At 41.9% G+C, this 26,838-nt stretch overlaps 1 protein-coding gene across 1 annotated transcript; it reads left to right on the top strand.

Moving 5' to 3' along the window:
• Positions 1-438: 438 nt before the first annotated feature.
• On the top strand, positions 439-26,838 carry LOC121883525. The gene is made up of 11 exons (XM_042391827.1): positions 439-756; positions 2,073-2,116; positions 2,329-2,394; positions 2,980-3,046; positions 3,768-5,014; positions 14,938-15,032; positions 15,256-16,019; positions 18,380-18,752; positions 19,872-20,113; positions 22,963-23,142; positions 25,334-26,838. The coding sequence occupies exons 1-11, from the start codon at positions 688-690 to the stop codon at positions 25,577-25,579; spliced, it is 3,393 nt and encodes a 1,130-aa protein (XP_042247761.1). The 5' UTR covers positions 439-687; the 3' UTR covers positions 25,580-26,838.

The raw sequence follows: 26,838 nt of genomic DNA, 5'->3' as shown, positions 1-26,838 counted from the left end.
TAACCCTTTTGATCTCATTGTTGGCTGCTGCAACATTTTAATTTTACTTTAGGATTAATAAAGTATCTATCTATCTAATATTATTTAAAAAATACAATTATAGACAATAAAAAAGTTAACTGAATGCATTAAAAAATAAATAAAAGTAAGTTTTTGGTCATTTTTCAAAATGTTATGGGGTGAGAGGACAACTCATAATCTGAATGTTTGTTGTTTTTTTTTTTAATCCCGGTCCTGGACAGAGGCGAGTTTGTCATTAAAACTCTGTTTTTCTCTCTGCAGCCAACACTTGTCACTAGGAGATTAGTGATAATATCATCGGCATTAATAACGTTGTAAGTTGATGAGTCTGCATGTGTCTCTGGTGTTGCTGGGGAGGAGTTTGCATGGCGCCGCCTGTCATCAGACAACGATGATGAAAGGTTCAAGCAGCGCGCGGGTCTTTGCATCCTCGTGAGTGTCTTCATCGTTGCCGGGACGACCAAAGGGGCTGACCTCGCCCACGTGACTTATATCAGGCTGCTTTTGCTGTGTGTGTCTGTGTGTGTGTGTGTCTGCTGCCGCTCATACACACACAGACACACATATACACACACACATTGGCTGTAGTCGGCCCGAGCAGACAGTGGAGCGTGTCGTCTGGAGCGACACAAACAGAGACAGGTAGCTTAGTTCGGGCTGTGAAAGATGGAGCTCTCGGCGGTGGGAGATCGTGTTTTCGCCGCGGAATCCATACTGAAGCGCCGCGTCCGTAAGGTGAGCCAGAGCCGTCCCGCGTATTTTGACTACGTGCAGATGTTGGCCGCGGTCAACACTGCACGGCACGGCACAGCTCCAGTCCATAGGCTCGGGGCTCTCTTTACGCCTATGCAATGCTATGGAGGCCTTGTGGCTGGCGGATGCCTTTACTTTGCTAACCAGAGCTAAAAGCTAACTAGCGAGGCTACCAGTCATGGCTCGTATGTTCAGGCATTAGCAGGGCAATAAAAACAGCGACACAAAGAAGGGGCTGGCTGCAGAAGAACAAGGCAGCCCCAGCCGATGGGATGAGAGCAGTGCGATGAAATGGAGGGGCCTGATTTCCCTGCCAGCTAATGGTAGCTAAAGCTATACGGCCACAGACTGCATTTTACGTATAACGTTGCAGCCTGTGGTACATGTGTATGCTGCACTCACATTAAAAGGCTGAGACTTTTGCTTTCCTCTGCAAGATTGAGATAGATGGCTCTCTAAACATTAGTCCTTGCAGCCATCTACTGCTGATGAGAAAGAAGTCCCATCAGCCATGGTAAATAAGGAACTTCTGATAGTTTTATTAGTGTTTTATTAGACCAAACAGACCCTGTAAACAATAGTAGGTACCCTACTTTATGGTTTAAAGTGGCTGGTCCACACAGTCGACCTGCAGGCCCACCAGGCCTCCAGTGACTTCTGAATTGTCTGCTTGAGACATTTATGTTTAGCCTGTTAACTTGCAGAAAAGCAGCAATACCATATTAGGTTTAAGATTAGCTCCTCACACAGATGCTGTTCAAATTGACTCATCCTTTCTGAAAAATGCAGATATGTATGCCATGTGACTTTTCCCATGCTTTATTTAACATATTCCCATGCAAAAAAAAAAGTTGAAGACAATGTATGATACATACTTTAATGTAAAAATGTTTTTAAGATGTTGTTAAGAATGTTTGTCAAGCTCACATTCACAAGAACTCTATCAATTGTGAAGAAATCCCCAACTACAACAAGCACCCTGATGTGTTCAATGAGCTGAAGTATAGTTTCGACCTCTGCCAATATAGAATCTCACAAGAAGTCTTCAGAATTTAAACATGGTCAAACTAATAAATGCATTGCATGAGAAGTATGCAGGATTTTGCTATGTGCTTTGTGTAAAGGACGCAAAATCCAAAGGACTCAAAATTATTTATTGATGTCAGACTTAAGACTAAACGGCGAAAGCGATGCTGCATCAAATGCATTCCAGATTTGGAGGATTTTTACAAATCTCTCGTCCCGGTTTTCATTTATGAGCTGTTTTTGATAATCCACCATCTGCCTTTTTCTTGCAGGGAAGAATTGAATACCTAGTAAAATGGAAAGGATGGGCAATGAAGTAAGTGTTACTTTTAAAGACAACTTTCATGGAAATATCGCAACCCTCAGTCTTTCTTTAGTGAGGTATTTGTCTGTGTTGTTGTTATGCTGTTTCTAATGTCCTCACATTAACTGCAAATCTGAATAAAGTCTAGTTTAGTGCAAAATTCTTTTGTGGTAAAATGTTTCCTTTGTTGTTGTTCTTCTTCCTGTTGGTCCTTCCTTGTTTAGGCACAGCACTTGGGAGCCAGAGGAGAATATTTTGGATGACAGGCTGATACTGGGCTTTGAGCAAAAGTGAGTATATGTAGTAAAGTATATGTAACAATGTGCAAAATCTTTTGGCTCCTTCTAAACTACCAGTGTGTTTCAGTTTGTAGTTCTTAATAATTTTGTGCATTATTATATATCCTTTTATTTAAGTTAACTCTGATCTTTCTTATTGTAGAGGGCATGTGTTTCCTTCTGCTTTTACACTCCTCAGTTAGTGTCTGTCCATTCCTCCTCTTTTCCTTCTGATTTGTAAAAAAAAATCCATGTCAACTGAAGTTCTTTAAGTCTGCTGCCAAGCCACTTGAAAGCCATCGTAAACCGAAATGGACAGGAAACTAAAACAGACAAAACTAAAATGATACATCAAATGGAAACTAAAACGGACACGTGAAGACTGCGGATCTGGCTCTGTTCAAACATGGCTCCAAGCGCTCTCTCTGTGCGCAACCGCTCTACTTTCACACACCCACAGCTTTTAGTCACTGTCTTCTCTTTTCATTTGTGTCATTTACTGCCATCGTTTCCTTTTTCTTTACTCCTCAGCTTATCTTTTGTGATCTGCTATTCGTCTGTTGATAAACTTTAACTGTTCTTTCCGTTTTTTTTTAGGGAACGGGATAGGGAATTGCACGGGCCGAAGAAAAGGGGTCCGAAACCCAAAAACTTTGTGATGAAGGTACGGTTTTTGATGTTTGTGCATTTGCATGGAGATGAGTCATTGCATCTAAAATGGTATTTGAATGTCACTGCAACACATGAGCAGTGATTGAAAGGTCACTCACAGCTGTGCCACTGGCAGTTTGTATCAGTGATACAGCGGTGTAACAAGCATAATCTTTTAAAGTGTCCTTAAATATATACCAAAAAAATCTGTAATTGTAATTACAACATTATTACACTCATAATTTTATCAATTTAATCTAGCTCCTCTCAGGTTGTAGCGTGTTACAGCAAAGTGGAATATTCTGTTTGTGATTTCTACTGTTAAAGTAAGAATAAGGTCAACCCACTTGAAGCAGGTTTTCTTGCCTGTTTTTGAAGTTTATTTACAACACGCATCACTCTCAGCGCTGTTGGGAACACAACAACAGTGTCTCTCTTAGGAAATAACATGAAAAGAAGTCGGTGCCGTGGGATGCATTTATGTTGTGCCACTTCCTTTTTCACACTGCCTTTTTCATTTTTACAAGTCAGCAGGGAGCGGGAAGAGTGCAGGCAGACAGGTGTTACATGTTACTTGGTTGTCTAGAAACTGTTTTAGCCTAGTTTGATCCTATGGCACCTAGACATCTTTTGACCTACGGATGATCAAAACCATGCCTCCGGGGCTGATATCAGAAACGTGTGTACTGTGGAAGCTCTAACATTTTTTTTTATTCTTCGTCCTTCTTTCTCAGGTTCGTGCGCGGAAAGGAGAGACCAGCACCCGAGCTTCAAAGTCCCATCAGAATACATCGCACTCCTCTTCGTCCACTTCCAGCCGAGCGACTCCTTCCTCTTCTGCTTCACCTCATCGTTTAGCATCTTCGTCCTCCTCTTCCTCAACTGTGGCACCCTCTCCGAAACTCAATTCTCTAGCCGCCACCCATAAGCTGAAGAAAGACATTCATCGTTGCCACAGGATGTCCAGGCGCCCTCTGCCCCGCTCAGATCCCATGGCGTCCACCTTCTCCAACCCCGGAGGCTTCCCCTCCCGCCTGCACGTCTCCCCTTTCTCCGAGACCGTCCGCATCCTCAACCGCAGAGTCAAACCCCGGGAGGTCAAGAGAGGTCGGATCATCCTCAACCTAAAGGTCATTGATAAGCCAGGTCGTGGCGGAACAGCCGCGGGCAGTAGGAATATTACAGCAGGACGCCAAAACATTCCTTCCCGCAATCGCATCATTGGGAAGAAGGGAGAGGCTCCTTATAGACCTTTCCAGCCTCCTCTGAAGATGCCGGGATTCCCGATGTACGGGAAGCCGTTTGGCCTGCAGTGTGGAGGTCCCGTGCCTTTTCACCCCCACCCAGGTTCACGCTCAGGGGTTAGGAACACCCACTCCACCACCTCCCAGTACAAGTCACCTCCCTCCCCTTCCAGCTCCAGTGGCTCTGAAGGAAAATCTCCCGCCACAGGTGCACAGTCCCAGTCTGCCACAGGAGCCTCACCTTCCAGCGAGGGTTCCAAATCCAGTAAACCTCACTCAGAGACCCAGAAGGGCCAGAGTGCCAAGCCATCTGCTCCCACCCCGTCCCCAGATGTAGCGTCAGCATCTCCCTTCCTCCCCTCCTCACCCTCTTCTTCCCTTGAAGATGACGAGGAGGAGGGTACCCTGGACCGATCTGCGCCCCAGGAGGGAATGAGGAAAAATCGTCGGCCCAAACGCCAGTTACCCGCCACCCCTCCCTCTGTCACCCCCGGCAACCAGAGCTCTACCCCTGCCGAACCCCAAAGGGTGCCCGCCGAGGGGGACCCCGACTGGCACCCTGAAATGGCACCGAGCTGCAAGGATGTGGTGGTTACTGACGTCACCACCAACCTCGTCACCGTGACCATAAAAGAGTTCCCCTCCCCGGCTTCATGCCCATCCTCACCCTCAGCTAGCCCCGAAAACGCCTCTTCCCCTCTCCCCAGCACCATCTCCGATGACCCTGCCCCACCCAAGCCATAGGAGATCAGATGTTGCCATCGATGATAAAAAAGAATATCATGCCAGTGTTGCCACTTCAGCCCCCTCCTACCTTTTCCGTAAAGGTGTGTCCATACTTGTGTAACGATGAATATAATGTAATGTAACTTAACACCGCCCAGCCATTGAATAGTAAAGATAAGAGCATATTTTTTTTAAAAAGAAGTGTATAAATTTGAAAAGGGGCAGCTAATAAGCCCTTCTTGTCACTTAAATTGCCATATTTTGTCCACTTGCACAGCACTGACTCTTTCAAGCAGACTTGGATGGAAATTGTGTTTGTTTTCCTTCACTTGCTTCAGACTTGCTGAGTTTAGCTTGTTTGTTGTGATACAAATTGTCCAAAAAGTGAAAAACTCACCCATCTGGTGTGTGGCGTGAGATTTTGACAAGCACACTTGGTGCATGTGAAAGAAATTAATACTATTTTGATCAAGTCCTGCTGCGAAGGCTGTTACGCCAATTTTTTGCCCCCTAGTTTCATCGGAAGTCCAGCCTGTTAATGATAAATGAGGTGATGTGTTTTTGCACTTAACACAGTTGGACGCTCATATATTGCATCAATACAGCGAGGTAAATGCAATGCACTTGACTGCATCTAAAAACAACCTATTCTATGTAGTTCATCAATTTTTCAAGGCCTTTTTTTTTCTCTAGCTCTCTTGAACGCACATGCATATATATACAGTATGAGTAAGTATTTATATGCACGCACAACCTTAAAAGCTGCAAAATAATATACAAAAACAATAGATTTTAAGTTATTGCTGTCCTTGCCGTCTTTCCCTGCTTGCCTTGTTTTCTCACAAACCCACCACTTTCCTCAACTCTGTAAAGTCCACCAAGACTCTAAACTGGCCTGCAGTTCCTTGTGAAATTTTCTCTGTATACCACATTTGCGCCATATAACTTCCCTACTTGTCAAGGTCTAGAAGGTCCATGGACTGAACACAGTTCGGGCTGTGAACTTAACTAAAACCACCAATCAAATGCAGGTCAATATAGTTTGTTATAGCCACTTGACGGGTGTTTGAAGAATGTGGTACATGCATTCAAACAGTCCATGCTTGTAAAAATCAATAGTATCTGGTAGGTTTGTCTGTTTGCCTTCCATTTTGGCAGGTAGAACAAATGGTTTTACAACCTGCTTTGCTCCTTTGGATGTTGTTTAGCTAACAGTGCTTTATTATTATGTTCTCAAGTGCTAGTGTCAATACAAGTGGTTCATGTAGCGCAGATCACAGTGTCCTCCAGCTATCCTAGCTAGGCAAGTGAAACTGAACCAGGCCAAGACTGTGTCAGGAGTTAGAGGGTTGTTGTCCAAATTTGGGGCAACATTTTTGAGAAATGTGCAAGTATCTTTCTACAGGTTTCTGTAAAGGTCATATTTCTGAACAATGTTGACACAACTTCAGCTTTACTCTGGACTGTACATCATGTGTAGTGAAGAATGTCTTAATTTCAGTCAGAAGGTATGCCAGGTTTCAGTGTCCCCTGATATTTATGTAGTACAGGTGGAGGTTCATGATAGATTGGTCAGTATTGTCACTCTAACTCTACCCAGTGCTAAAAATGCTCGGCAGATGTGTTAACTTGTACTCAAAACCATCTGAAACATATTGCAGATCAGGAGTCAAATTGCTGCTAGCTGTCATTGATTACTATTTGAAAAAGAAATCATGCTTCGCCTTATGACTTTTCCTTTCGATAGTCATCCACTGAGTCTTGCATTTTTTGCTTGCAGCTGGCAACGTGTGGCCTATTTCTTATTTCTTTGATGCGTTTCAGTTTTGCCACAAACTAGTCATATTCCACCCTGAAACAAAGTTGCTCGTCGTTTTTGCAATGCTGTGACAGTTGATCACTTTGACTTGCATTTTGTGGTTAATTCCAGCTGCAAATGCAAAAGAGTAGCAAGAACATCTCTTTATTGCAGTTCTGTTCTGGCAGGCATCTGTCCTGCTGAAGTCTCTTGTCAGCAAGGCCCTGAGTCTTTAGACCCTGACCTTTTGACCTGGTAAATTCCTCTCTGTGGTGACGCACTGGTCTTGAGAACATACGGAGGAAGCATGTGGGGGGTTTTACACCCCAGGGTGCCCAAACATGAAACATCCTCTCTTTCTGCCGGTATCCCTAGTGGGAAACCATCTCTAGATAAGGGTAAATTTTGTCCATGGCTATTATTTATATAATCTGTTCCCACTTAATTGGGTTGCAATCAATTAGAGGCTCAACTCTTAATTTCCCAGTGGATGAAGAATTTGGTTTCCTGCTGTGCTGCAACCCCGCCTTTTCACCAAGTATAAAAACCTCCTGATTTATGACCAGTCAGTATCCAGAGAGCAAAGAATGTTGGCACAGCCGTTTTCTCCAAATACATTAGGTGTGCTGTCTTCCAGTGGCGTCACGTTACAGTCAAAGCATGTCAGGTAGACAGTTGGTCAGACAAATGCTTGATCTAGGAAGGTTTGATTTGCCCTCCATTGAACCATGTGTTCTGAGACCATGGACCTCTGCCCAGCTTATTCACTGCAGGTTGTTACTAGCCAAATAACGGAAATCTTGAAAGATTTTTTTTTACCTTGTTTTCAACCTTCAAGTATATCTGAAGTACTTCTAAAGAGACCTTGCCCTCTTTACCCAAACCCTTCTCTGGTGCTGCCTGCTCTTTCTAGACCTTCCCACTCTGGTGTACCTGCCTTTGTGTTACAGTATTTGAAAATCTTCCGCATGTGTTGCTCTATAGCTGCTCTATTCAACCTCCAGCTGCACTCCAGGCGACGTTTTACCTTGTCTTACTCGGCTCTAGAATAAACACTTCCTTAAACCTGCCATAACTGAAGCGTGGTAAAGATGAAGATTACATTATCACAAACTGTAAAAAAAAAAAAAAAAAAACTAAAAAAAAACAAACCTTGAATGGCTTCTGTCGTCTTCTGTTTGTAAAAAAAAAAAAGGCGAGCGCAGCGTTCTCCGTGTCTTCGTTCACACCGACGAGGAAGATGTCACCCTCCTCACCTGTCATGTACTGGATGGTTCTAGTTGTTGTCAATGCTGTTTCAATACTCTCATAGATTACATGTGGAAGGATTTATTCCAAAATTACGCATCCATTACATGAAGAAAAACAAGTGACAGTTACTCTTATGAAGTCGAAATTTAAATTGTGATACTTCTTAAAAGGGCAGTTTTTAACTTCAATCTTTATTTGACAAAGTGAAAACAAAGACTTGGTCCTCTATATTTTCATTAAACACATGAACTAAAGGATTATTTTCTTCTCCAAATGGATATATTGTGATTTGGGATAGATTTCCTCATCTACTATATCTTTAATATCTTTAAGTGGTGGATAGAAGTGACTCTTGCAGTTGGTAGATGTGTAAGGTATTAGGCTGCTAGGCGATGTTTCCAACAGTTGATAGCAATGTTTTTCTTCTTTTTCTTTCTCATATGGGGTAGCACAACTCAACTTAGTGGCCTATCTTTCAACCAAATAGGGCTCTTGATTTTATTATTTGATTTTTTTTTTTTTTTAAGCTTTCTTTCCCTTTTTTTATTGTTTTACATTTATATGTGATGTAATTTTAAGTGCTACATTTGGCACTAATTTGGAAAAAAGGAAGGATCCTTGTTTAAATGTGTGGATAAAGATGCTTAATGAATTGAAATTTGTGCTTTTTAAGCCTTTTTTTTCCCTTTGTACTGTACGTTAATACTTTTTTTGAAATATGCATAATGTCAATGTGATGCTGTTTGTTTGAATGCAATTTTTTTAATAGTCCAATATGGGTTTGATCAGAAGGCAAACTCCAACTGACAATTATAATGTGTCAAGACTGCAGTTTTGTCTGGTTTTAATGCTAATATGAATTATGTACATTGTATTGGTTGTAATGACGAGGAGGTTGAGGATAATGATGACATTGTAATGTATCTGAACTTCTGAAGCATGTTTTGCAAACCCTTATTGTACAGATTATGTATTCAGTGTCATGTTACCTGTTACTGTTGTTGCTTTCTGTGTGTTTCTTGTACAAGGCTTTTAATTAAAAGCTCCTAAAAAGCAGTTTGCTTCCTTTCTACTTTTTCAAGATTGACTTTTTTTATGATAAATAGATCAATTAATTATTATTCAGTAGCAAGCAAGTTTATCCACTTCGAGTGTTTGAAATTTGAATGTGAGATATAACCTTTCAATCCCTGACAAGCTCACACAGCGTCCTACACAGGTCAGAAGTACTGTTGTGAGAGGAGAGAATGATCCTTGTTTAATGTGTCATCTGCCCACATTACCATGTCTCCCAATGGGCCAAGGACACCCACTCCACCTCCTCCCAGTACCAGTCACCTCCCTCTCCTTTCAGCTCCAGCAGCTCTGAAGGAAAATCTCTCTCCTTCCATGTCTAACAGCGGTATCTGGTGAAGTTGTTAGCAAACAATTGCCTAATTATACATCCAGCAGACAGGAGCAACATTATTTTTCATTTGTGTCTGCCCACCTGATCACTCTTGTCCATATCAGGTTTCATCCAATTAACTGCAAATTAGTTTGAAATTTGCACCACTGAAGTACATCATCTATGACAGGTCCTCCATCTTGTTCTGGTCTTGAAGAGGTACTCTGTCAGAATCTAGTTCTTTTTCATTGTTTTAGTTCATATTAAGCTAATTTTTTGTACATTTGTATTTTATCTAATTGCGCACAGAAAACTGAGGGCAAGGTAGTATTATTCCATCATAGGAGTACTGTAAGGCTGCAACTAACAATTATTTTCATTATCAGTATCTCTGACAAGCATTTTTTTTTAATAACCAATGATTGTTCAGTGTATAAAAAGTTAAAAAAAATAGTATTATTCCCTGAAGCCCAAGTTAACATATTAAAATTACTTGTTTTGTCTAACAGCCAAAAACCCAAACCAGCAAATATTCACATTTTAGAAGCTGGTAGCAGAGATTTTTGGGCATTGTTGCTGATTAATCAAATTTGTTGCCAATTGATTTTCTGTCAGTCGACTAATCAATTAATCATCTGATCATTTCAGTTCTAGACTACTACCATGTAGACTATAGTGGGGTGAACAGGGTCCCAACAACAAACTTTTGCCCCGGGGCCCCGTAGGAGGTTAATCCAGCCATGTTGAGACGTTGTGATACTGTGCCCAGCAGGTAGCACACAGCTGGAAACAGCTGCCAGCTACAGGCGGAGGGGGACTACAGTCAGGTGATAATTAACTGTCACTGTGAGCAACTCCTTTAACGTTACTCATAGTCATTTGATCCATTGTTGATGTAAAAAAAAAACATAATGTACCTGCTCCCACCTTTAGAAAAGCAAGTTGTGTTTGCTCAAGCTGCAGTACTCAAATGTCCCACAGAGAGGAGCTGTTGAGCTGCTTTGCTACAATCATTGGAGCCTGAACAGACTGTACAAGAGGGGCTAATGTTTGTGTTTCAAAAGAATTGTGAAGGCTGGGGTGATACTGAGGTCACAACGCCTGGGTGTTCATCTCTTAATGTTTTGATGTTATAATGAATACATACATCTAGATCAAACAACTTTATTCTTTTCCACAGGCTGTTTTATTTGTCTGCTGTTCAGAATGTTAAACAGAATTAGAGGTTCACTCTTGCCTGTGTTCCCTCTATTTCTCCATCTTCCCTCTTTGGCAGGATACCACTGGGTTTAGAAGCCAGATGGAATTTAAATCGTCATTGTGGTTTGATATGTGGTTTGGTTTAAAACAATCGATGCCAAGAAAGCAACAGGAGAAGATCACTTAGACCCATTTTTGCTTAAAATCCTTTAATCACTGACTGCTTAACTCATATTTTCAACCTAAGCATTTATACTGGTGTCATCCCAAAAATATGGAAAGCAGCTCATGTGGTGCCTCTTCACAAAGGTGGAGATAAGTCTGTCTTACATAACTATCTATCAATTTCAAAACTGCCCTTCCTTTCAAAGATCCTTGAATCTTTGGTTAATAACCAGCTGAAATATTATTTAACCAAATATTCCATTCTGAGTCTCTATCAGCCTGGATTTAGAGCAGAACATAGCACAAGCTCTGCTGCTGCCCTTGTCTTAAATGTTATTGTGTCCACTGAAGACAATAAGATGCATTGTGCAGCTCTTTTTGTTGACCTATCAAAAGCTTTTGACACTGTTGATCACTTTACACTCATAAATAGACTATCACATATTTACACGGACTCAAACACTTTGAGATGGTTTAGCAACTACCTCTCAGACGGACGGCAGTGTATAAAAGTGGGCGATGTTAAATCTGAGTGTCTTCCAATGATTAAGGGCGTTCCACAGGGTTCCATCTTAGGGCCTGGTATTATTCACTATCTATATTAATAACATTGGCAGGTTCTTTAATACATGTAATTTACATTTTTATGCAGATGATACTATTTTATACAGTTTGGCAAACTCTATTCAGTCAACCATTGAAAATTTGCAACTCTCATTTAATACCCTGCCGTATGCCCTTCCTAACCTTAAACTTGTTGTAAATGCAGATTAAACAAAGTTTATGTTTTTCTCAAGCACTAAAGAAATTAGTCTTCAGATCTGCACTTTAAATGGTAAACCAATTGAGAAAGTTCCTCATTATAAATACTCAGGCATCTGGATAGACAACTTCTTTTTTTTTTGTATAGCAACAGGTCCTATCGCCCATTATGCTGTAGGAAAACAATTGTGAAAGTGACCGTTCTCTCTGTATGGATTATGGTAATGTTATTTATAGACATGCTCCTATCTCTAATCTTAAACATCAGATGCTGTCTATCACTCAGCTCTTAGATTTATTACTTTGTGTCTTGTATGAGAGGGTGGGCTGGCCCTCCCTCTCTGTAGGGCCAGATCAACACTTTTATCTATTAATTTATAAAGAACTACTTCAAAAATTATCACTTTATTTATCGTCACTACTGCGCCAAACACATTCTACTTTTAACACCCGCTCTCAGGACTGGCTGAGTTAATACTAATCCTGGAAAGACAGCCTTCAGATATTTTGCCCCATCGTCTGGAATAATTTACAGAGTAGACTGAAACTTGACTTGACTGATATTGATAGAGCAATTCAAACATTTGGTTAGAGGTTCTACTGATGTTAGGTGTTAGCTGTTTTACATAATACTATGCTTGTCTTTTTTTTTATTTCTATTCATGCCTATATCAACCACATTTTAGAATTGCACTTATTTATAATTTCTCATGCTGTTGTCTATATGACGGTATATATAAATCTCTGCAGTTTTATTACTATTTTATATTACTATGTCGTTTCCATTATCATAATATGTTCTTTTAATTTTTTTTTACTCTGTACTCAGGTCTCACTTGCAAATGAGATCTCAATCTCAATGTGACTTCCTGATTAAATAAAGTATAAACAAAAATATGGGTAGCCCACATCTGTGCATATGTGACCTTGTGTGTGTGTGTGTGTGTGTGTGTGTGTGTGTGTGTGTGTGTGTGTGTGTGTGTGTGTGTGTGTGTGTGTGTGCATGCCACATCAGCCACCTCTGGAGATTAATCCATAATCTAGGCTACTGGTCGCTGCAGGGATTCCTGACCAGACTGGTGTTTGAGCCTCCAGTTGTGGTGGATGTTTAAGCTTCATTTCAAACCAAACATTCCGAACATTTCCATGGAGTTTGACTTGGGGATGGAAAACACATAATTTGTGGCTTTCTTAAACTGTTGCAAGTCAGAAGTGTATCTGCTTTTACAGTCATACTACAGTCCTTGCAAGAGAAATGAAAAAAAAAGAAGACAGATGAAAAGGACTTCTTTTTAACCTGCAATTTTGCAAATGAAACATCTTTTCACTGTAAAAACCTGCATAAAGTCTGTGTATATGTCTCATACTGAAATATCAAATCTTGTTTCAAAAAGTTAGGTTGTGCCAAGAAGAAAAAAAAGAAGTCAGCTTTCTACAACATCTGTCCTTCAGAATCAAAGAGCAACATCTTCCCTGTAGACTTGCACTGAAATTCAGCCGTCACATAAGGATAAATTAGTCAGAGACGAGGCAGAGAAACTAATTCCTTCATCCGCTTTTGCCTCAAGAGGCAAAAATGCAATCAACTTACAAGACTTGTGCTTTACATTCACTTTCGCCATGTTCGCCAAAGATGACAATGTCAGTCGGTTGGTTAGTCAGTCCAGACTGAAATATCTCAAACACTATGGGATAGACTGTCATTTAATTTTGTGTAGAGATTCATGCCCCCCAACACCCCCTCCCCACCTCCCACACTGGATGAATTTTAATAACTTGGTGACCTTCAGCAACAAAATAAGGGTCAAAAGTCAATCCAATACTTTAGTTTATGACCAAAAACCAGAAAAAAACAATGACATTCACATCACCCTTATCTGCACTTTGTGTGTGGTGCTAATTAGAAAATATTAGCATGCTATCACACTGTGCTAAGATGGTGAACATAGTAAACAGTATAAAGCATAGCATGTTAGCACGCTGTGGCTAAGTACAGCTTTACAGACACGCTACAGTAGCTTGGCTGTAGACTTGTTCAACCAGACAGCTGTTTGCTCTTTTGTTGTCACTCAAAGTTGCTGAAATGTTTTCTGGAAAATGTACAAAGTGAAGTGTAGCTGGGTTAATGGAAAGTCTGTTCACCAACAAAGTAACTCCTGGAATTAATTGAAGTATCATCGATTCATACCTGAAGTTATGGGTACGAGGTTTGTCTTTTAATGTTGTGCTAATCAATTCACTTCACCAGATGCCCAGATGTTTGCTGAGCCACCTTACTTAGATCAGATCCATCCTGCACTGCATGTCTTAATTTAATTTGGACAAATATGAAGCACAAACTTTTTAAAAAGTGCTTCATCTACCCCTCTGAAGAAAAGTGTTCCAGCAAGAGTGCATGCCACAGAGAAGTATTATCAGGGTCGGATCATTTCTGTTGGCGTTAGTGTTGAGTTAGCTCTGGCTCACAAAGAAAACATTTTCTTCTTCCCACTCAGTCCAAAAACCTTTAGTGTTTCAAGACCCCAGATTCGCAGAATGTCCTCATCCGTCCTTAAGCTCTCACTCTAATTTGAATGTATGACCTTTGTATTTTTCCATCAGATGTGTATTGTCATATCTGTGAATAGATGCAGGCTGCTGAATGCAGCACTCAGGCTCCTGTGTGCTTCTCTTAGAGCTCTGGATTATTTCAGCTCCAAATATTTGGGATTTTGTCATTGCAGATGTGTGTGTTTTGTGTGTGTGTATTGTGCACTTAAGGGTGCATTTCTTATATTTTTGTTAACTGTGTCTTTGTACACTCACTTATGGATGGTCCACTGTCCACAACTCTGTCTTTATATTTTAATATACTTATACTTTATATTATATTTTTATATTTTGCTTTTAATCTTTATACTATTATAATTTGCATTCTTTTTCTGCATATTAATAAACAGTTTTTGTGTATTTTATGTTTGCAAACCTGTTTTCCTCCAATTTTCCTAGATTTCTTTCTCTCTTTTTTGTGGTAGATTTTATTAGGATTTGCAAATTTCCAAAACCAGAATTAATGACTTTGTTAATATTACAAGGTCAAAACACTCAATGAAAATAATAAGCCAAACGAGTAAACATACACAAACAATGACACACCTTAACTGTCCCTTTTTACGTTTCATCCCTCCTTTTCTGTTTTCTCTCTTCACGTGTTTCTCTTTCACACACACACACACACACACACACACACACACACACACACTGATTCATGCTGCTAGAGGTTCACCTCTGCTCCGACTGACGCATGCCCACAGCAGCCTCGCTCCTCCTCTCCCGCGGTCCCCATGGTAACGCACGGAGGAGAGCAGCTTAGCAACACGGAGACGTTAGAGGGAGCATCTCTGGTCCAGACAGCGCGGTGCCATCAGTTATACACACAGTGAGGGCGACAAGGAGAAAACAGCAGCGCCTCTGACAAACATCTTCTGTACGTAAGTGCCACCTTTTTTTTCCGGCTCGGTTTGTCAGAGATGGCAGATTGATAATCGACTAATCAGATCATGATCATATTCGGGTGATGCAGTCTTCCTACACGCTGTGATGCTGCTCTCTGTAGCCCGTTTCAGCCACTAAAACGAAGACATTTTCACAGCTGTGTGTATGTCAGTTTTTTCCCCCTGAATCGTAATCTTTTGCGTCGATCTCCACAGTCATAATGAAGTTCATGGTGGTGCTTGTTGGAGCGGGCACCTTGGCCTTCCTCGGCGCGGTCATCTGCATCATCGCCAGTGTGTATCCCCGTAAACGCGCCGCGCCTCTCAGCGACAACAGCACCCTGACATCGGAGTCGCTGCTCCAGCCCCTGGAGCCCGGATCGGTGGCACACGCCGGGCCGCTGGGCGCTCTGCACGGCGCCGAGTCCTACGATGGAGGGAACGGGATCGGTGGCATCGGTCTGGAGGTCCCCACTCTGAACGAGCTCAACCTCGGGGAGGAGACCGGCGGAGGGTCCGCAAAACAGTTCAGCTTCAGCCGGTTGATCTGCACACCTGTTCCCGTCGGAGAATGCAAGACCAAGGATCTGAGGCAGAGGCGGGAGCAGCAGCAGCAGCAGCAGCAACAGCAGCAGCAGCAGCAGGCGGACGATCCATATGGAGCCGGGGATGAGGACTGGACTTATCTTCGGACCACTGCGGAGGAGCTCCGGCAGATGGTCCTGCAGCAGAACGACCAGATTCTCATGGACCAGAGGACCATCCGGGAGCTCACAGGGAAGCTGAGTGAATGTGAGAGTGACCTGGAGGATGAGAAGAGCACCCCGGAGCGGAGCATCGGGGTCTGGAGCGGCAACCGCCGGGTCATGGCCGGGGATGATGTGAGCTCTTCCGCCGCGGCGCAGCTGCAGACGGCGCGGGCAGTGGAGGAGCTGGCCAGGGCCATCATGGACCTGAAGGACCGCATTGAGAAACTGGAGGTAAAGGGGAACATAACATGCTTGACAAACTTTGGCAAAACCTGTTGTTCTCTTGCTGTTTACCCTCCTGTTTGAGTTTTGTTTGACAGCAGGAGATTTGGACTGAAACCAAATTATCCATTGACTAAATTAGGTCCAGGTCTGGTCAGTTTAACAGCCAGTTTTCACATTGACAGGCTGTTATCCACTGAGCAGTTTAAGACCTCTCTGGTGAATGTGATTAAAATAATCCTCCCAGAATTGATCATTTACTGTTACTAAAAATGAAAAATGAGTTCTGAAAAGCACCACAAGCCATGGGTGCATGCAGAAATCACAACAGTAAAATAGTTTAAAGGCCTGTGCAGTGGCGTCAATGTTCATCATCTTAGGTGCCCTGATATTTCTCTAACTCCCTCCCTCCCTCCTTCCCTCTTCATCTTTCTCTACCTCTTTTATCTTCACCTCTCCTCTTTTCTGACAAACGCCTCCTGACACAGGCAGGTCTTGCGCACACTCCCCACGGACCCAAGGGAAATCTTTCCACCTGGCCCTCACAACCTTCTGCTCCCCCCCCCCCCACTGTGACAACTGCCTCTACCCTATACCTCTGCATCCGACAGCAGGATACAGGCATAAATAAAAGATGAAGCTGGCTGGACAGGAAAGAGAGTGGTGAAGGGAGGGGAGGTCAGGTTCTCAGCTTGTGCGTGTGCTGAGATTGAGACATAGGCAGGCTTATAACACATACACACACACACACACAAACACACACACTCACACACACACACACACAGCTACATCACTGCCAGCGCTCCCCTAGCACAGTAGCAAGGTTGTCTCCGTCAGTGTGAATTTATATCCTGGACGTCCAGTCCTGCCTCAGCAATTCTCTTGATATTATATATCTCCCTCACAGCCGTCTCATCCACACTAACAGCAGCACATCTCTCTTTACTGCTGCTTCACCAACACCCTTTTTATATTTCTGCCATGAATACTAATACAGCTACTGCCTCGCTACTAGGATCATCACTAACGCCTCTTGTCGTGCTACTGCTTTATCATTTCATTTCACTTCCCGTTCTGTTTAAAACCGCCACTAAAACAGACATAAATTTAAAAAAAAACTGTCATTATTTATGCTACTACAAAGAAGACATGAATGATCTGCTCATTGCCTTTATGGTTAATTTCTTTAAGTTAAATAAAACAAAGATCCATAGAATAAGTCAAGCACTCCCAAATTCTCCTCTTGTATTTTTCTCTTATTAAATGAATAACAACAGTCTGTTTGAAAACAGACGTTTCAGATGCTGCCTTTGTGTGAACTAGATGTCCCCTGTTGATGACAACTCTGCCCATTAATAATCAATCAGGACCATCGCCATCTTTCCAACAGAGATTATCTAGGAGACTTTCACATAAGGCAAAATAAACAACTTAAAAAAATCTAATTGATCAATATAATGATTGATACCAGACCATATACTGTACCAGACACATACTGAGGGTTACTGTTAATTTAATTTTGTGACAAAAGACATTTTTTTACTTAAGTCTAAAGAAAAAACCACGCTTTTGGTCTTGAGCTCTTCATCAGGGCAAATCTTTGATCTGACTGCTGTTTGAAGGCAACTGTATGTCAGATTACATACATGGGAAGCTCTGATGCTTCTCTGATAATAGATAATACACATCAGAAGTAACAAAAGGGAAACTAAATATTGCATCTTAATATTGTGTCATGAGTAGGGTGAGCTTCTCAAAAATGTTTTAAATTCGTAAGTGCTGTCCTTATATGTGAAATCTGGTTTAGCGCCATCGTAGTTCAGTGAGTTGGCGTGCTAACATTTGCTATTTAGCACTGAATGCAAAGTATAGCAGAGGCTGATGGGAATACCAGTTTCGCTGATATTTTGATAAATCAAATTGGGCAAATAGAAATTTTGACCTGATGATGGTGCTACAAGAAAAGTCAAGGAATCAACAAAGTCATAAGAATTTATCCTCCAAGGTCATTGAGTTGAATATAATTCATCTAATAGTTGTTGAGATATTTCAGTGGCACTTGACGAAAAGCCAGGCCTTTACCAGAGTCAGTGGGATTCATCCTGTGGGGACCATGAATGTCTGTCCAAAATTGATTGAAAATCCATCCCAATCAGTGAGGCTGTTCACTGAATTATATACTATATTGAAACAAAAGCTAAAATACATTTTCTGTCCAGGCTGCTTCCCATTTTACACCTCTTGTGAACAGATTAATTGTTATTTTTCTCCACTGCATTTCTTTTATGATCTCTTTGTCCATCTCTTTTTGAGTTTCCTATTTCAATCTCCAACACTGTCCTGTCCTTTTCTCTCTCCCCTTCCCGCAGGCGGAGATAGGCCCTGCCGCCTTGAACCTCACCGACACATCCATGGGTGCAAGTAGCAGCAGCCCAGCTGGTCACAATGTCAAGGCTCCCACTCCGCCCACAGGTGGTGCTTCTTCCTCACCTTCTGTGTCTACCCCAGGGGGCCGCCGCCCCGCCTCCCCTGCTTCATCTGCCCCCAAGCCCCCATCTAAGGGCACTCCTGGGCGCGGAAAGGGCACCTGGAGGGTGGAGGACCTGGAGGGGGAGCTGGAGAGGAAAATAAAGATGTTAGAGAAGGAGCGACAGGCTATGAGGAAGGAGACGCAGGGCCAGCATGAGAAGATAAACCAGGGCATCGATACCGTCAACCACCGCGTCACTGAGCTGGAGCACAGTGAGTGTGGGGGAGAGGGGCAGTAAAGTCACGAGATGGTGGATAAATAGATGAAGAGAAGGATTTATGGCAGAATAGATGAACACAGGCAGGTAAATAGCTATATCGCCAAGCTGACGAACATGAGAGTATGGCTAGGGAAGGCTAAAATGAAACTTTAATGAGCGCTGTGGGCTAACTGGGTCATCGCAGCAGTAGAGAATAAGCTGTAGATTAAAATAAGATGATTAATGAGTGCTGAAGGTTGTTAAATGTCAAATAGAGCTATGAGCTGAAAATTAAAAAAACACTGCAAATAATATAAATGGAAATGACCTGATATCATTTGCAGCTTTTGTATGTAAATCTTCGTAATCGTATGAATTTATATTAAAGATCCTTATTTTATGGTTTGGAAATGTCACGTAGGTGTTATTTCATTTACCAAGAACAGTCAAGGTAACTGGAGGTTAGGTTTGACACTGAGAGAGGTAAGAGACTGGAAAGAGGAGAATGATGTGTCATAGTGGGAGAAGTGGATGTCTAGAACAGTGGCTCTCAAAGTACTTTCACTATAATTCCATCCATCAGTAAAACAATGACAGAATGACTATTCTGGTCATTGGTTTCATGTACTTTCTGTAATAAAACACGGGGACGCTGGGACAAAATCTTATCAAATGAGGGTCCGTGGTCTAGTTTGTGTCTGTTTAGGGATCCTTGATGTGAAAGTTTGAGGACCACTGGTCTAGAGGAGAGATGGAGAGTTCACAAGGTGCAAAGATGAGAGTTTAAAAGGAAAGAAAAAGCACTTCTCTACTCTCTTTTTATCCCTGTCAATCTCCCAACCTCCCAGAATGTCTCTACATCTTCTCTGCCATAAAAGCTGTGGCCTCAAGTTAGAGACGCTGATCATTACTATAACTGTTCTGCTTGAGCTCTTGCCAGGCGCTGTGTGTGTGTGTGTGTGTGCACAAGCTGGCAGGGACAAGTGAGAAAAGAAACACCAATGTCCTTGTATAAATTGGCCATTAAGGCATCGTTCTTCCTCATTTGTCTCTATTTATCTTCCTAACCCACCCCCACCTCCCACCCTCCCATCTCTAATTCTCTTTATCATCTTCATCTGTGCCTCCATAGCGCTGACAGAGCCGTCGTTCCCTGATGGCTTCGTCCTCTCCTTCCCCATGCGCACCAACTACATGTACGGCCTGGTCAGGAAAGAGATAACTGAGATGTATGCCTTCACTGCCTGTGTATGGCTGAAGGCTAAAGAAGGGGGAATTGGGACCCCCTTTTCCTACTCAGTGCCGGGGCAGCCCAATGAGCTGGTGCTGCTACAAGGAGTCCACAACCCCGTGGAGCTGCTCATCAACGACAAGGTACATGGGAATGTTTTTTCACTTCATTTCTCATAGCTGAGGGTTTGGACCCCACCTCAAGAGAATGTTACACAAATTTTCAATGGTTGAAGGAAGTTAACTGAAATATATTATGTTAATTTGGAAATGAATGGCTTCTTCTGGTGAAAATAGTTAACATATTTGTACCCTGTAGGTTTCAAGGAAAAGGAAATCATTAATAGCTTGTTATGCTGTTCCACTGAATAGTGCAAGCTAGTTGGTGGCTGACTGTAATCCATTGATTAAAATTAGCCATGAAAACATGTTAATTCTTGCAAGTGACTAACCTTTCATGCCATATTACATGACTTGCAAGGAGAGCAAAGAGTAGCATTGAAAATGCCAGTGCATGCAATTAATGTTTCCGTTCTTATAATGAGGATTACAGTATATTAAGTTTGAGGTTGGTTCTCTGGATGCACTATAGCCTAGATTGTGTATCGATTCACTCTGCTTCACCCCTGTCTAAGCCTTACAGTCTAATGAGTCACTGGTAAAAAAAACATTTATTCCTTCTGCTACACACGATGTGGATCTTAAACAGATGGTTCCCCTGAACAACACATTAAAATTTTAAAACCACACACACAAAAAAGAAAGAAACAATAAGAAAAAGAGGAATACTAACTAAATGTTAAGGGCAGTGGTTTACCTCAACATAAAAAAATAGCAATATTACTCTCAATCTACGATCAAATCTTTGAATATAATTGATATGGGGTGTCCCCCGTGTCCTTGTTTTATTTTTTCACATTTCTAATGGTATGGCCCACAGCGAACATATGTTATGGAGAAGAGACAAGCATATAAGCGCTTTTTGCAGCTGTTGTTTTATATATGAGCATTAAAGGTAGAGTCAGCAATTCTAATCCAATACACTTTTTATCGAAGTCCAAGAATATCTCCTCACGGTTCGCTAGCTGTCCCTTCTGTGTGTGTGCTGAAAAAAAATCCAGTGTCCATTAGGGATGTGCAGAGAGCCCAGTATTTATATATGTATCTATATTTGTTGAGGCAGTAAAATTATTTATATTTGTATTTGTATTCGAGTAAAAGTGGAAATAGGCATAAAAATCCATTTTTTGTTTTTATTACACTTTAATATTAGGATATTTAAGTGTTAAAATAAGTGTTTATGAACTTTATAAACTGTCTTATGAAGAGGGTCCCCACACTGAGTCTCAAACTCAAGTCTCCCAGATCATAGATGACTGCGCTGACTACTGAGCTAAACCAAGTGCACTGCCAATGTGCGGATGGACCTCTACTTATTTATACACCTATAATACAGAGACAGCACAGCGTGTAATGTGTAGAGAAGAACTTCAAAGACGATTCTTCACTTTTCATTTATTGCCTATTTTTTACAACCTAACTTTGTGGAAAAGAGAAGTGGAACAACAGGTTATGGAGAGTCCCTTGTAAGCACTTCGCTTGTGTCAGTAGCTCAGTTTTATCTCTGGTGAACGCCCTCAACTCCGATAGTGATGTCCATATAAGGAAATGTGCGTCATACAGCAGGGGGATGTGACTCCCCTCGTTGAGACCTGTTGATAGAAGTAACAGCGGAGCAGAGGAGAGAGACTGAGATAGCGATGTAACCGACCTGCGTGCTGGTATTTCACGTTTTGTTTTTTTTTTCCTGAAAATAAATAATTTTAAAAATATTTGGAAGAAATAAATATTTGTGTTTTGCCGGATGACGTATTTGGATTCGGGCACACCCCTAGTGTCCATACACAGCCCTGGCTCTGTGAACGGGCATGTAAACACAGTGTCTGAGAGCAAACCAAACTGCAACACTACTCAGACCAATCAGCAGCAGGGGGTGTTCGTGCTCGTGCACAGGACAGGGGGAAGTCATCAGAGCAGCTGTCTGTGTGAGAACATGACAGTCTCTAGCACCTGTTGAATGGTGGGAAAGAGAAGCCATAGCCAATTCACATAGAAAGTGTTTTCTCATGGAACAAATATGCTTCCATTTTATTAAATGTATTAGTCCACACTTAATCAGAGACGGTCTCACAGAGACCCCCTGTGTTTTTTACGCTCCAAGTCTGTTTTTCTTGCGTTCAGTGAAGTTTAATCTGAGCAAGCAGCTGTTTAAATCAAACAAATATACCACTTTATATATGTTTTGAACTTATTAACCATTTCAATGAATCAATAAATACAAATACTGTCGATTTCTTCCCGTGGAGCCGACATGCAAACTATTTTGGTTCAGTAAATTTCTGCTGCCTGTCAGTCAGCCTGGTGAAAGCAGTTTGTCTGGCTGCTGTCCAGACGGTTATTTCTGTGGACAGAGACACTGAATGCAGATCAAGTAAGAAGTGGGGAGGCCGCAGAGAGGCGGAGAGTGTGGATGGACTGTTGTGCTCACATGAAACAAATTTTTTATCTGCTCATGAAAAAGTGTGAGAGGAACAGAAGTGATTCTCCAGCTGATGCATTGCTCTAGATTCCGCTATATTTGTCTTTTGGTCATTGCCTTGGCAATGCACCTTTATGAATTTGGGGGGAGGAGCTTCTGAAGGATAAGAAAGGGAGGGGTGTATTTGTTTGGGTGTTCAAATATCAACAATCTTTCTCCAGAATGACTAACTCGATCTTTAATACTTAATTTTATAGTGCTTTAATACTTCACATCGCAGAGAGGAGCGAGGTGTACAACTACGATGACAGGGAGGTTGAGACAGGGTTCCAGATTCTGCCTTGATTACTGCCAACACTTGTCCAAAATCCAATCTCAGTGGACTGGAAATCTGATCTTGGAGCGCGATCAGACCTGTCAACTAACCGCAGCCACTTTATCCTCCAACCTGTAGGTGGCGCAGCTGCCTTTGTCGCTCCCACAGGATGAGTGGCAACACATCTGTGTTAGCTGGACCCTGAGGGACGGAGTGTGGAAGGCCTACCAGGGAGGAAAGATGAAGGGGAGGGGAGAAGGACTGGCTGCCTGGCATCCCATCAAGCCCGGGGGAGTCCTCATACTGGGCCAGGAGCAGGTGAGATATACAGATGGATGGGTGTAGGATTGGAGGTCTACGTGAGTGGATCGATGTACAGATTAATGGATGTATGGTGGACAGATTGATAAATTAATGGGTAGAAGGATAGATGGATAGATGGACTGATGAATGAATCGATAGATGAATGGATGGGTGATTGGATATATTGATGGATGAGCCATGAATAGATGATGGATGGATGAACAGATTAATGGATGGACAAGTTGCTGTTTCCAAGGACCACTGTCATCTTTTCACACATGAACTGACAGAAACCTAATGGTGTTTATCCTCACACTGGGCTGCCTCACTCCTTCATCAGCGAGACACACACATTACATAACCATTATGAAAGCTGACATTATCCCCCCTCCATGGTGTCAAAATACCAACCCAAAGCTCATTCAGCAGCCCATCATCTTTGCATAATGGATAAAAAGCTGTGAGAGCTGTGAGTTCAATTCCGCAAGATGCTTCAATGATGCAACAAGACTCAATTTAATAGACAGTTTTAAGAGAAAGCGAGCGAGTACTTTAATCATCTCTGTTGAGCATGAATGATGAATTGCTGTCATGTTGATGTGGTGATCAGATTTTATGGGGAAAATCCAGGGACATCCCCCTTACGAGGGTGTTTTGAAGAGGGATAAACATTTTTTAATCTTATTCAGGGGGACTCATCAAAACACAATATTGCTTTGTATGGATAAAGCTTCAGCCTGCATTTTCATTCAGTGGGACTTACTGTACACCAATCGCCTAGGGAAGGTTGTAGTTTTGGGGATCAGAAGTATATAATAATTTCAGTATACTGTTGGTATTAGTCCAAAAAAGTGTAGTATTGAAGCACATTTTGAAGTGAGAAATCCATAATAACCTGGAAGATATACTGATCTCACTTGTTGATCATTTAGAGTTTTTGTAATGCTCATGGTGGGACATAAAATACACATGAATAAAGCAAACTGTGAGCCATTTATTTTCCCTTCTATACCTGGGAAGTTCTTGAGATACTTTCGCCTGCACTACATTTTAGTGGGGAGTAGCAGGAAGAGTTTCTGTTGTCGCAATAAGATCTATCAGGACTTCTGTCTAGACCAAAGGCCCCATTTACACCTAGTATGAACATATTACCTGTATCTGGATATATTATCTGGAAGACTACATCTGTACCTGGCATTAAAATGTGATCTGTATCTGGATACGTTATTTGGATAAAATTCATGGAAAAATTCATGTTAACGCAAGGTGTAAATGCACTCAGAACACATTGTTATTGGAATCCGATCAGATCGGCCAGACCACATTTGGAGGTGGTCAAGCTTGCAGTGATTGGATCTCTGCCAGGTGTAGATGCAATTTGTACACCGTCACCACATTCATAGGGAAAAAAATCAGCCCTGTAAATTGAAAGGTCACCTAGCTTCACGTCTTCCTGCCAGCTATAGCGAGCTCTGCAAAGCTACAAGTAGTAGCAGTAGCTAGAAGTCTTCTCTCACGTAAATTGATTTAGAAATGAGTTACATCCATTCATGGCAGTAGTTTCCTTGACCTGGGATGTGACATGTTTATTGACAAGTCTGCCAGCTCCACCTAGCTAATTTGCATATTGAGATCCAATCACAATCTGGGTACAACTGAGAAAACGAGAATGCATTTTAATACCAGGTGTTAATGCAAAGACCGATTGATCAGTTATCATTATCCAGATAATGTATCCAGAAACAGATCACATGTTCCTTGCAATTTACTCATTTGAGATGGTAATGTTTGAATATTAAAGAGTTCTGCGGTGATGGAATAATCTGAAATCCTAATATCGCTACTAGTGACTTGCACCTATGCTTGCTTGCTGTGTGAATGAATGCTATTCACAAGTTGTAGCAAACAAAGGTTTGTGTTTGACCAGTCAGCGACTAAAAACTTTGCCCTAATAGTTTCTTATGTCATTGGAAAGTACAACCTCTGGAGCAGCGACTATTTTGGGGCCTGAAACTAAAACCCTGTTTCCTTCAGTCAGTGCAGGTTAAGTTCTTGACATTCTAAAAAGGTTCCTGGAAAGGTTTTTGTGGTGTAAAAGGGCTAATTGATGACTGTTCAACATAAGCCCAGCAAGGGTTGATCACTTCTATTACTGCTAGTATTTTGAAACCAAACCCTTCGTTTTTTCCATCTCTTACTACCCAAGGATACACTGGGTGGGCGTTTCGATGCCTCCCAGGCGCTGGTCGGTGAGCTCTCCCAATTCAACCTGTGGGACCGCGTGTTGAAGCCTGCCGAAGTGGCTGCTCTGGCTGACTGCAGCTCCTCAGTGCTTGGCAACATCGCCCCCTGGACCGATCTCGATGTAGATGTCTACGGCGGTGCCACCAAGGAGTCCTTGGACCCGTGCCACGCTGGTCAGAGATCCAACCCATCCAGCCCCAAACAATGAAAGGAGACTTTGAGAAGTCAGCCAGGGGTGGTCCAATTGTTTTAAGGGTCAATTTGGTAGCCGATTAAGGAGAAATTTAAAGGCATATCACATTGGGGTTTACAGTGCATTTGTTTGTTTGGGGAAGGGAAGCTTACTGGTGGACTGAAATGCTGTGATGTGATGGAGCTAAATGTGATGGAGCTACTAAATCGTTAAGAGCGGTGTATCTGTTTTGTTTTTTTGTGTTGGTGTCCATGCTCATGTGTTAACTTCAGCAGTGAGATACAGTAAGTTTGGTCACAGAATCACCTTAGTGAAGGCTGCATGGGTGGATCAACTTCTGGCAAGAAGGGGACTCTAATGGATACATTCCATAATAGATCGATGATTGGCTCTGATAAGATGCCTCTGTTCTAGGTCATAATCTTTTGGGGCAGTTAACCATACTGTACATGGTTATTCAGGCAGAGGGCTTTGACACATTTGTATACAGTAGCTATTGAATGAACATTTAATGATGCCACTGATCTAAGGGTTTCTTAATTTTACAGCTAAGTGACACAAAGTTCTGTCTCTCCTCATCTTGTGTCCAGGTGGTTGTGTTTAATGCTTAAACTGATTTTTGAGATGCTGTTATATTTATTTTAACACTCAATGGGAGAAACTGAATGAGTTTTGTTCATTTTGAACTGTACATGATCCTGTTGAGTAATGTCTGTGTACGTTTAAGTTTTATACAGTATACTGCAAACCATGATTTGGTAAAACAGTGGTCTTATAAATGTGTATTATTGTGTAATGTATCTCTGCTAATGTTGCTCTGTGCCAGTCTGCTCCCCTTGCTGTAGCCTCACACACACCTTACAGATCTGCAAAGCTAAGATGCAGTGTTTTTTCATTTGCAACTTGGACAAAACAGCGCTCTTAAATTGACCTCTGAAATAAACACTTGATGTCTAACTAAGCACCAATCAATCAGGCGCTGAAACTGTGACAAACCTGAGTGAGTTTAGTAAAACTGTGTTGTACCCTCAATTGTAAGCTATATGAAATGTAAGTGTATTTGCATGAGAAAAGTGTTTTCAGCAAGGTCACATTTCCTGTCACTGACAAAAGAAACTCAAAATGTGTAAATTACAGTGTTGGTGTCACCAGACTGCCCCACACTCTGAAACACACAGATGTCTTTTTGGTAAATCAGATCCTCACAGAATAGGGAGGGAAGTGTATGAAGTGGACTGATTCCATGGTGACCGTTTTGTACTTGAATCTGACTC

The sequence above is a fragment of the Thunnus maccoyii genome, chromosome 2 (genome assembly GCF_910596095.1).
Source record: "Thunnus maccoyii chromosome 2, fThuMac1.1, whole genome shotgun sequence".
Classification (NCBI taxonomy): Eukaryota; Metazoa; Chordata; class Actinopteri; order Scombriformes; family Scombridae; genus Thunnus; species Thunnus maccoyii.
Note: the sequence above shows the minus strand (reverse complement) of the source record. Positions and strands in the feature narration are given on the sequence as shown.

What these genes read in the sequence shown, in the direction of transcription:
- LOC121883525 (XM_042391827.1), top strand. Translation starts at nt 688, where the DNA reads ATGGAGCTCTCGGCGGTGGGAGATCGTGTTTTCGCCGCGGAATCCATA. An exon ending in TGAAGCGCCGCGTCCGTAAG is followed by an intron (nt 757 to 2,072) that starts GTGAGCCAGAGC and finishes TTTTTCTTGCAG; the next exon opens with GGAAGAATTGAATACCTAGT. An exon ending in ACCGCATTGAGAAACTGGAG is followed by an intron (nt 16,020 to 18,379) that starts GTAAAGGGGAAC and finishes CCCTTCCCGCAG; the next exon opens with GCGGAGATAGGCCCTGCCGC.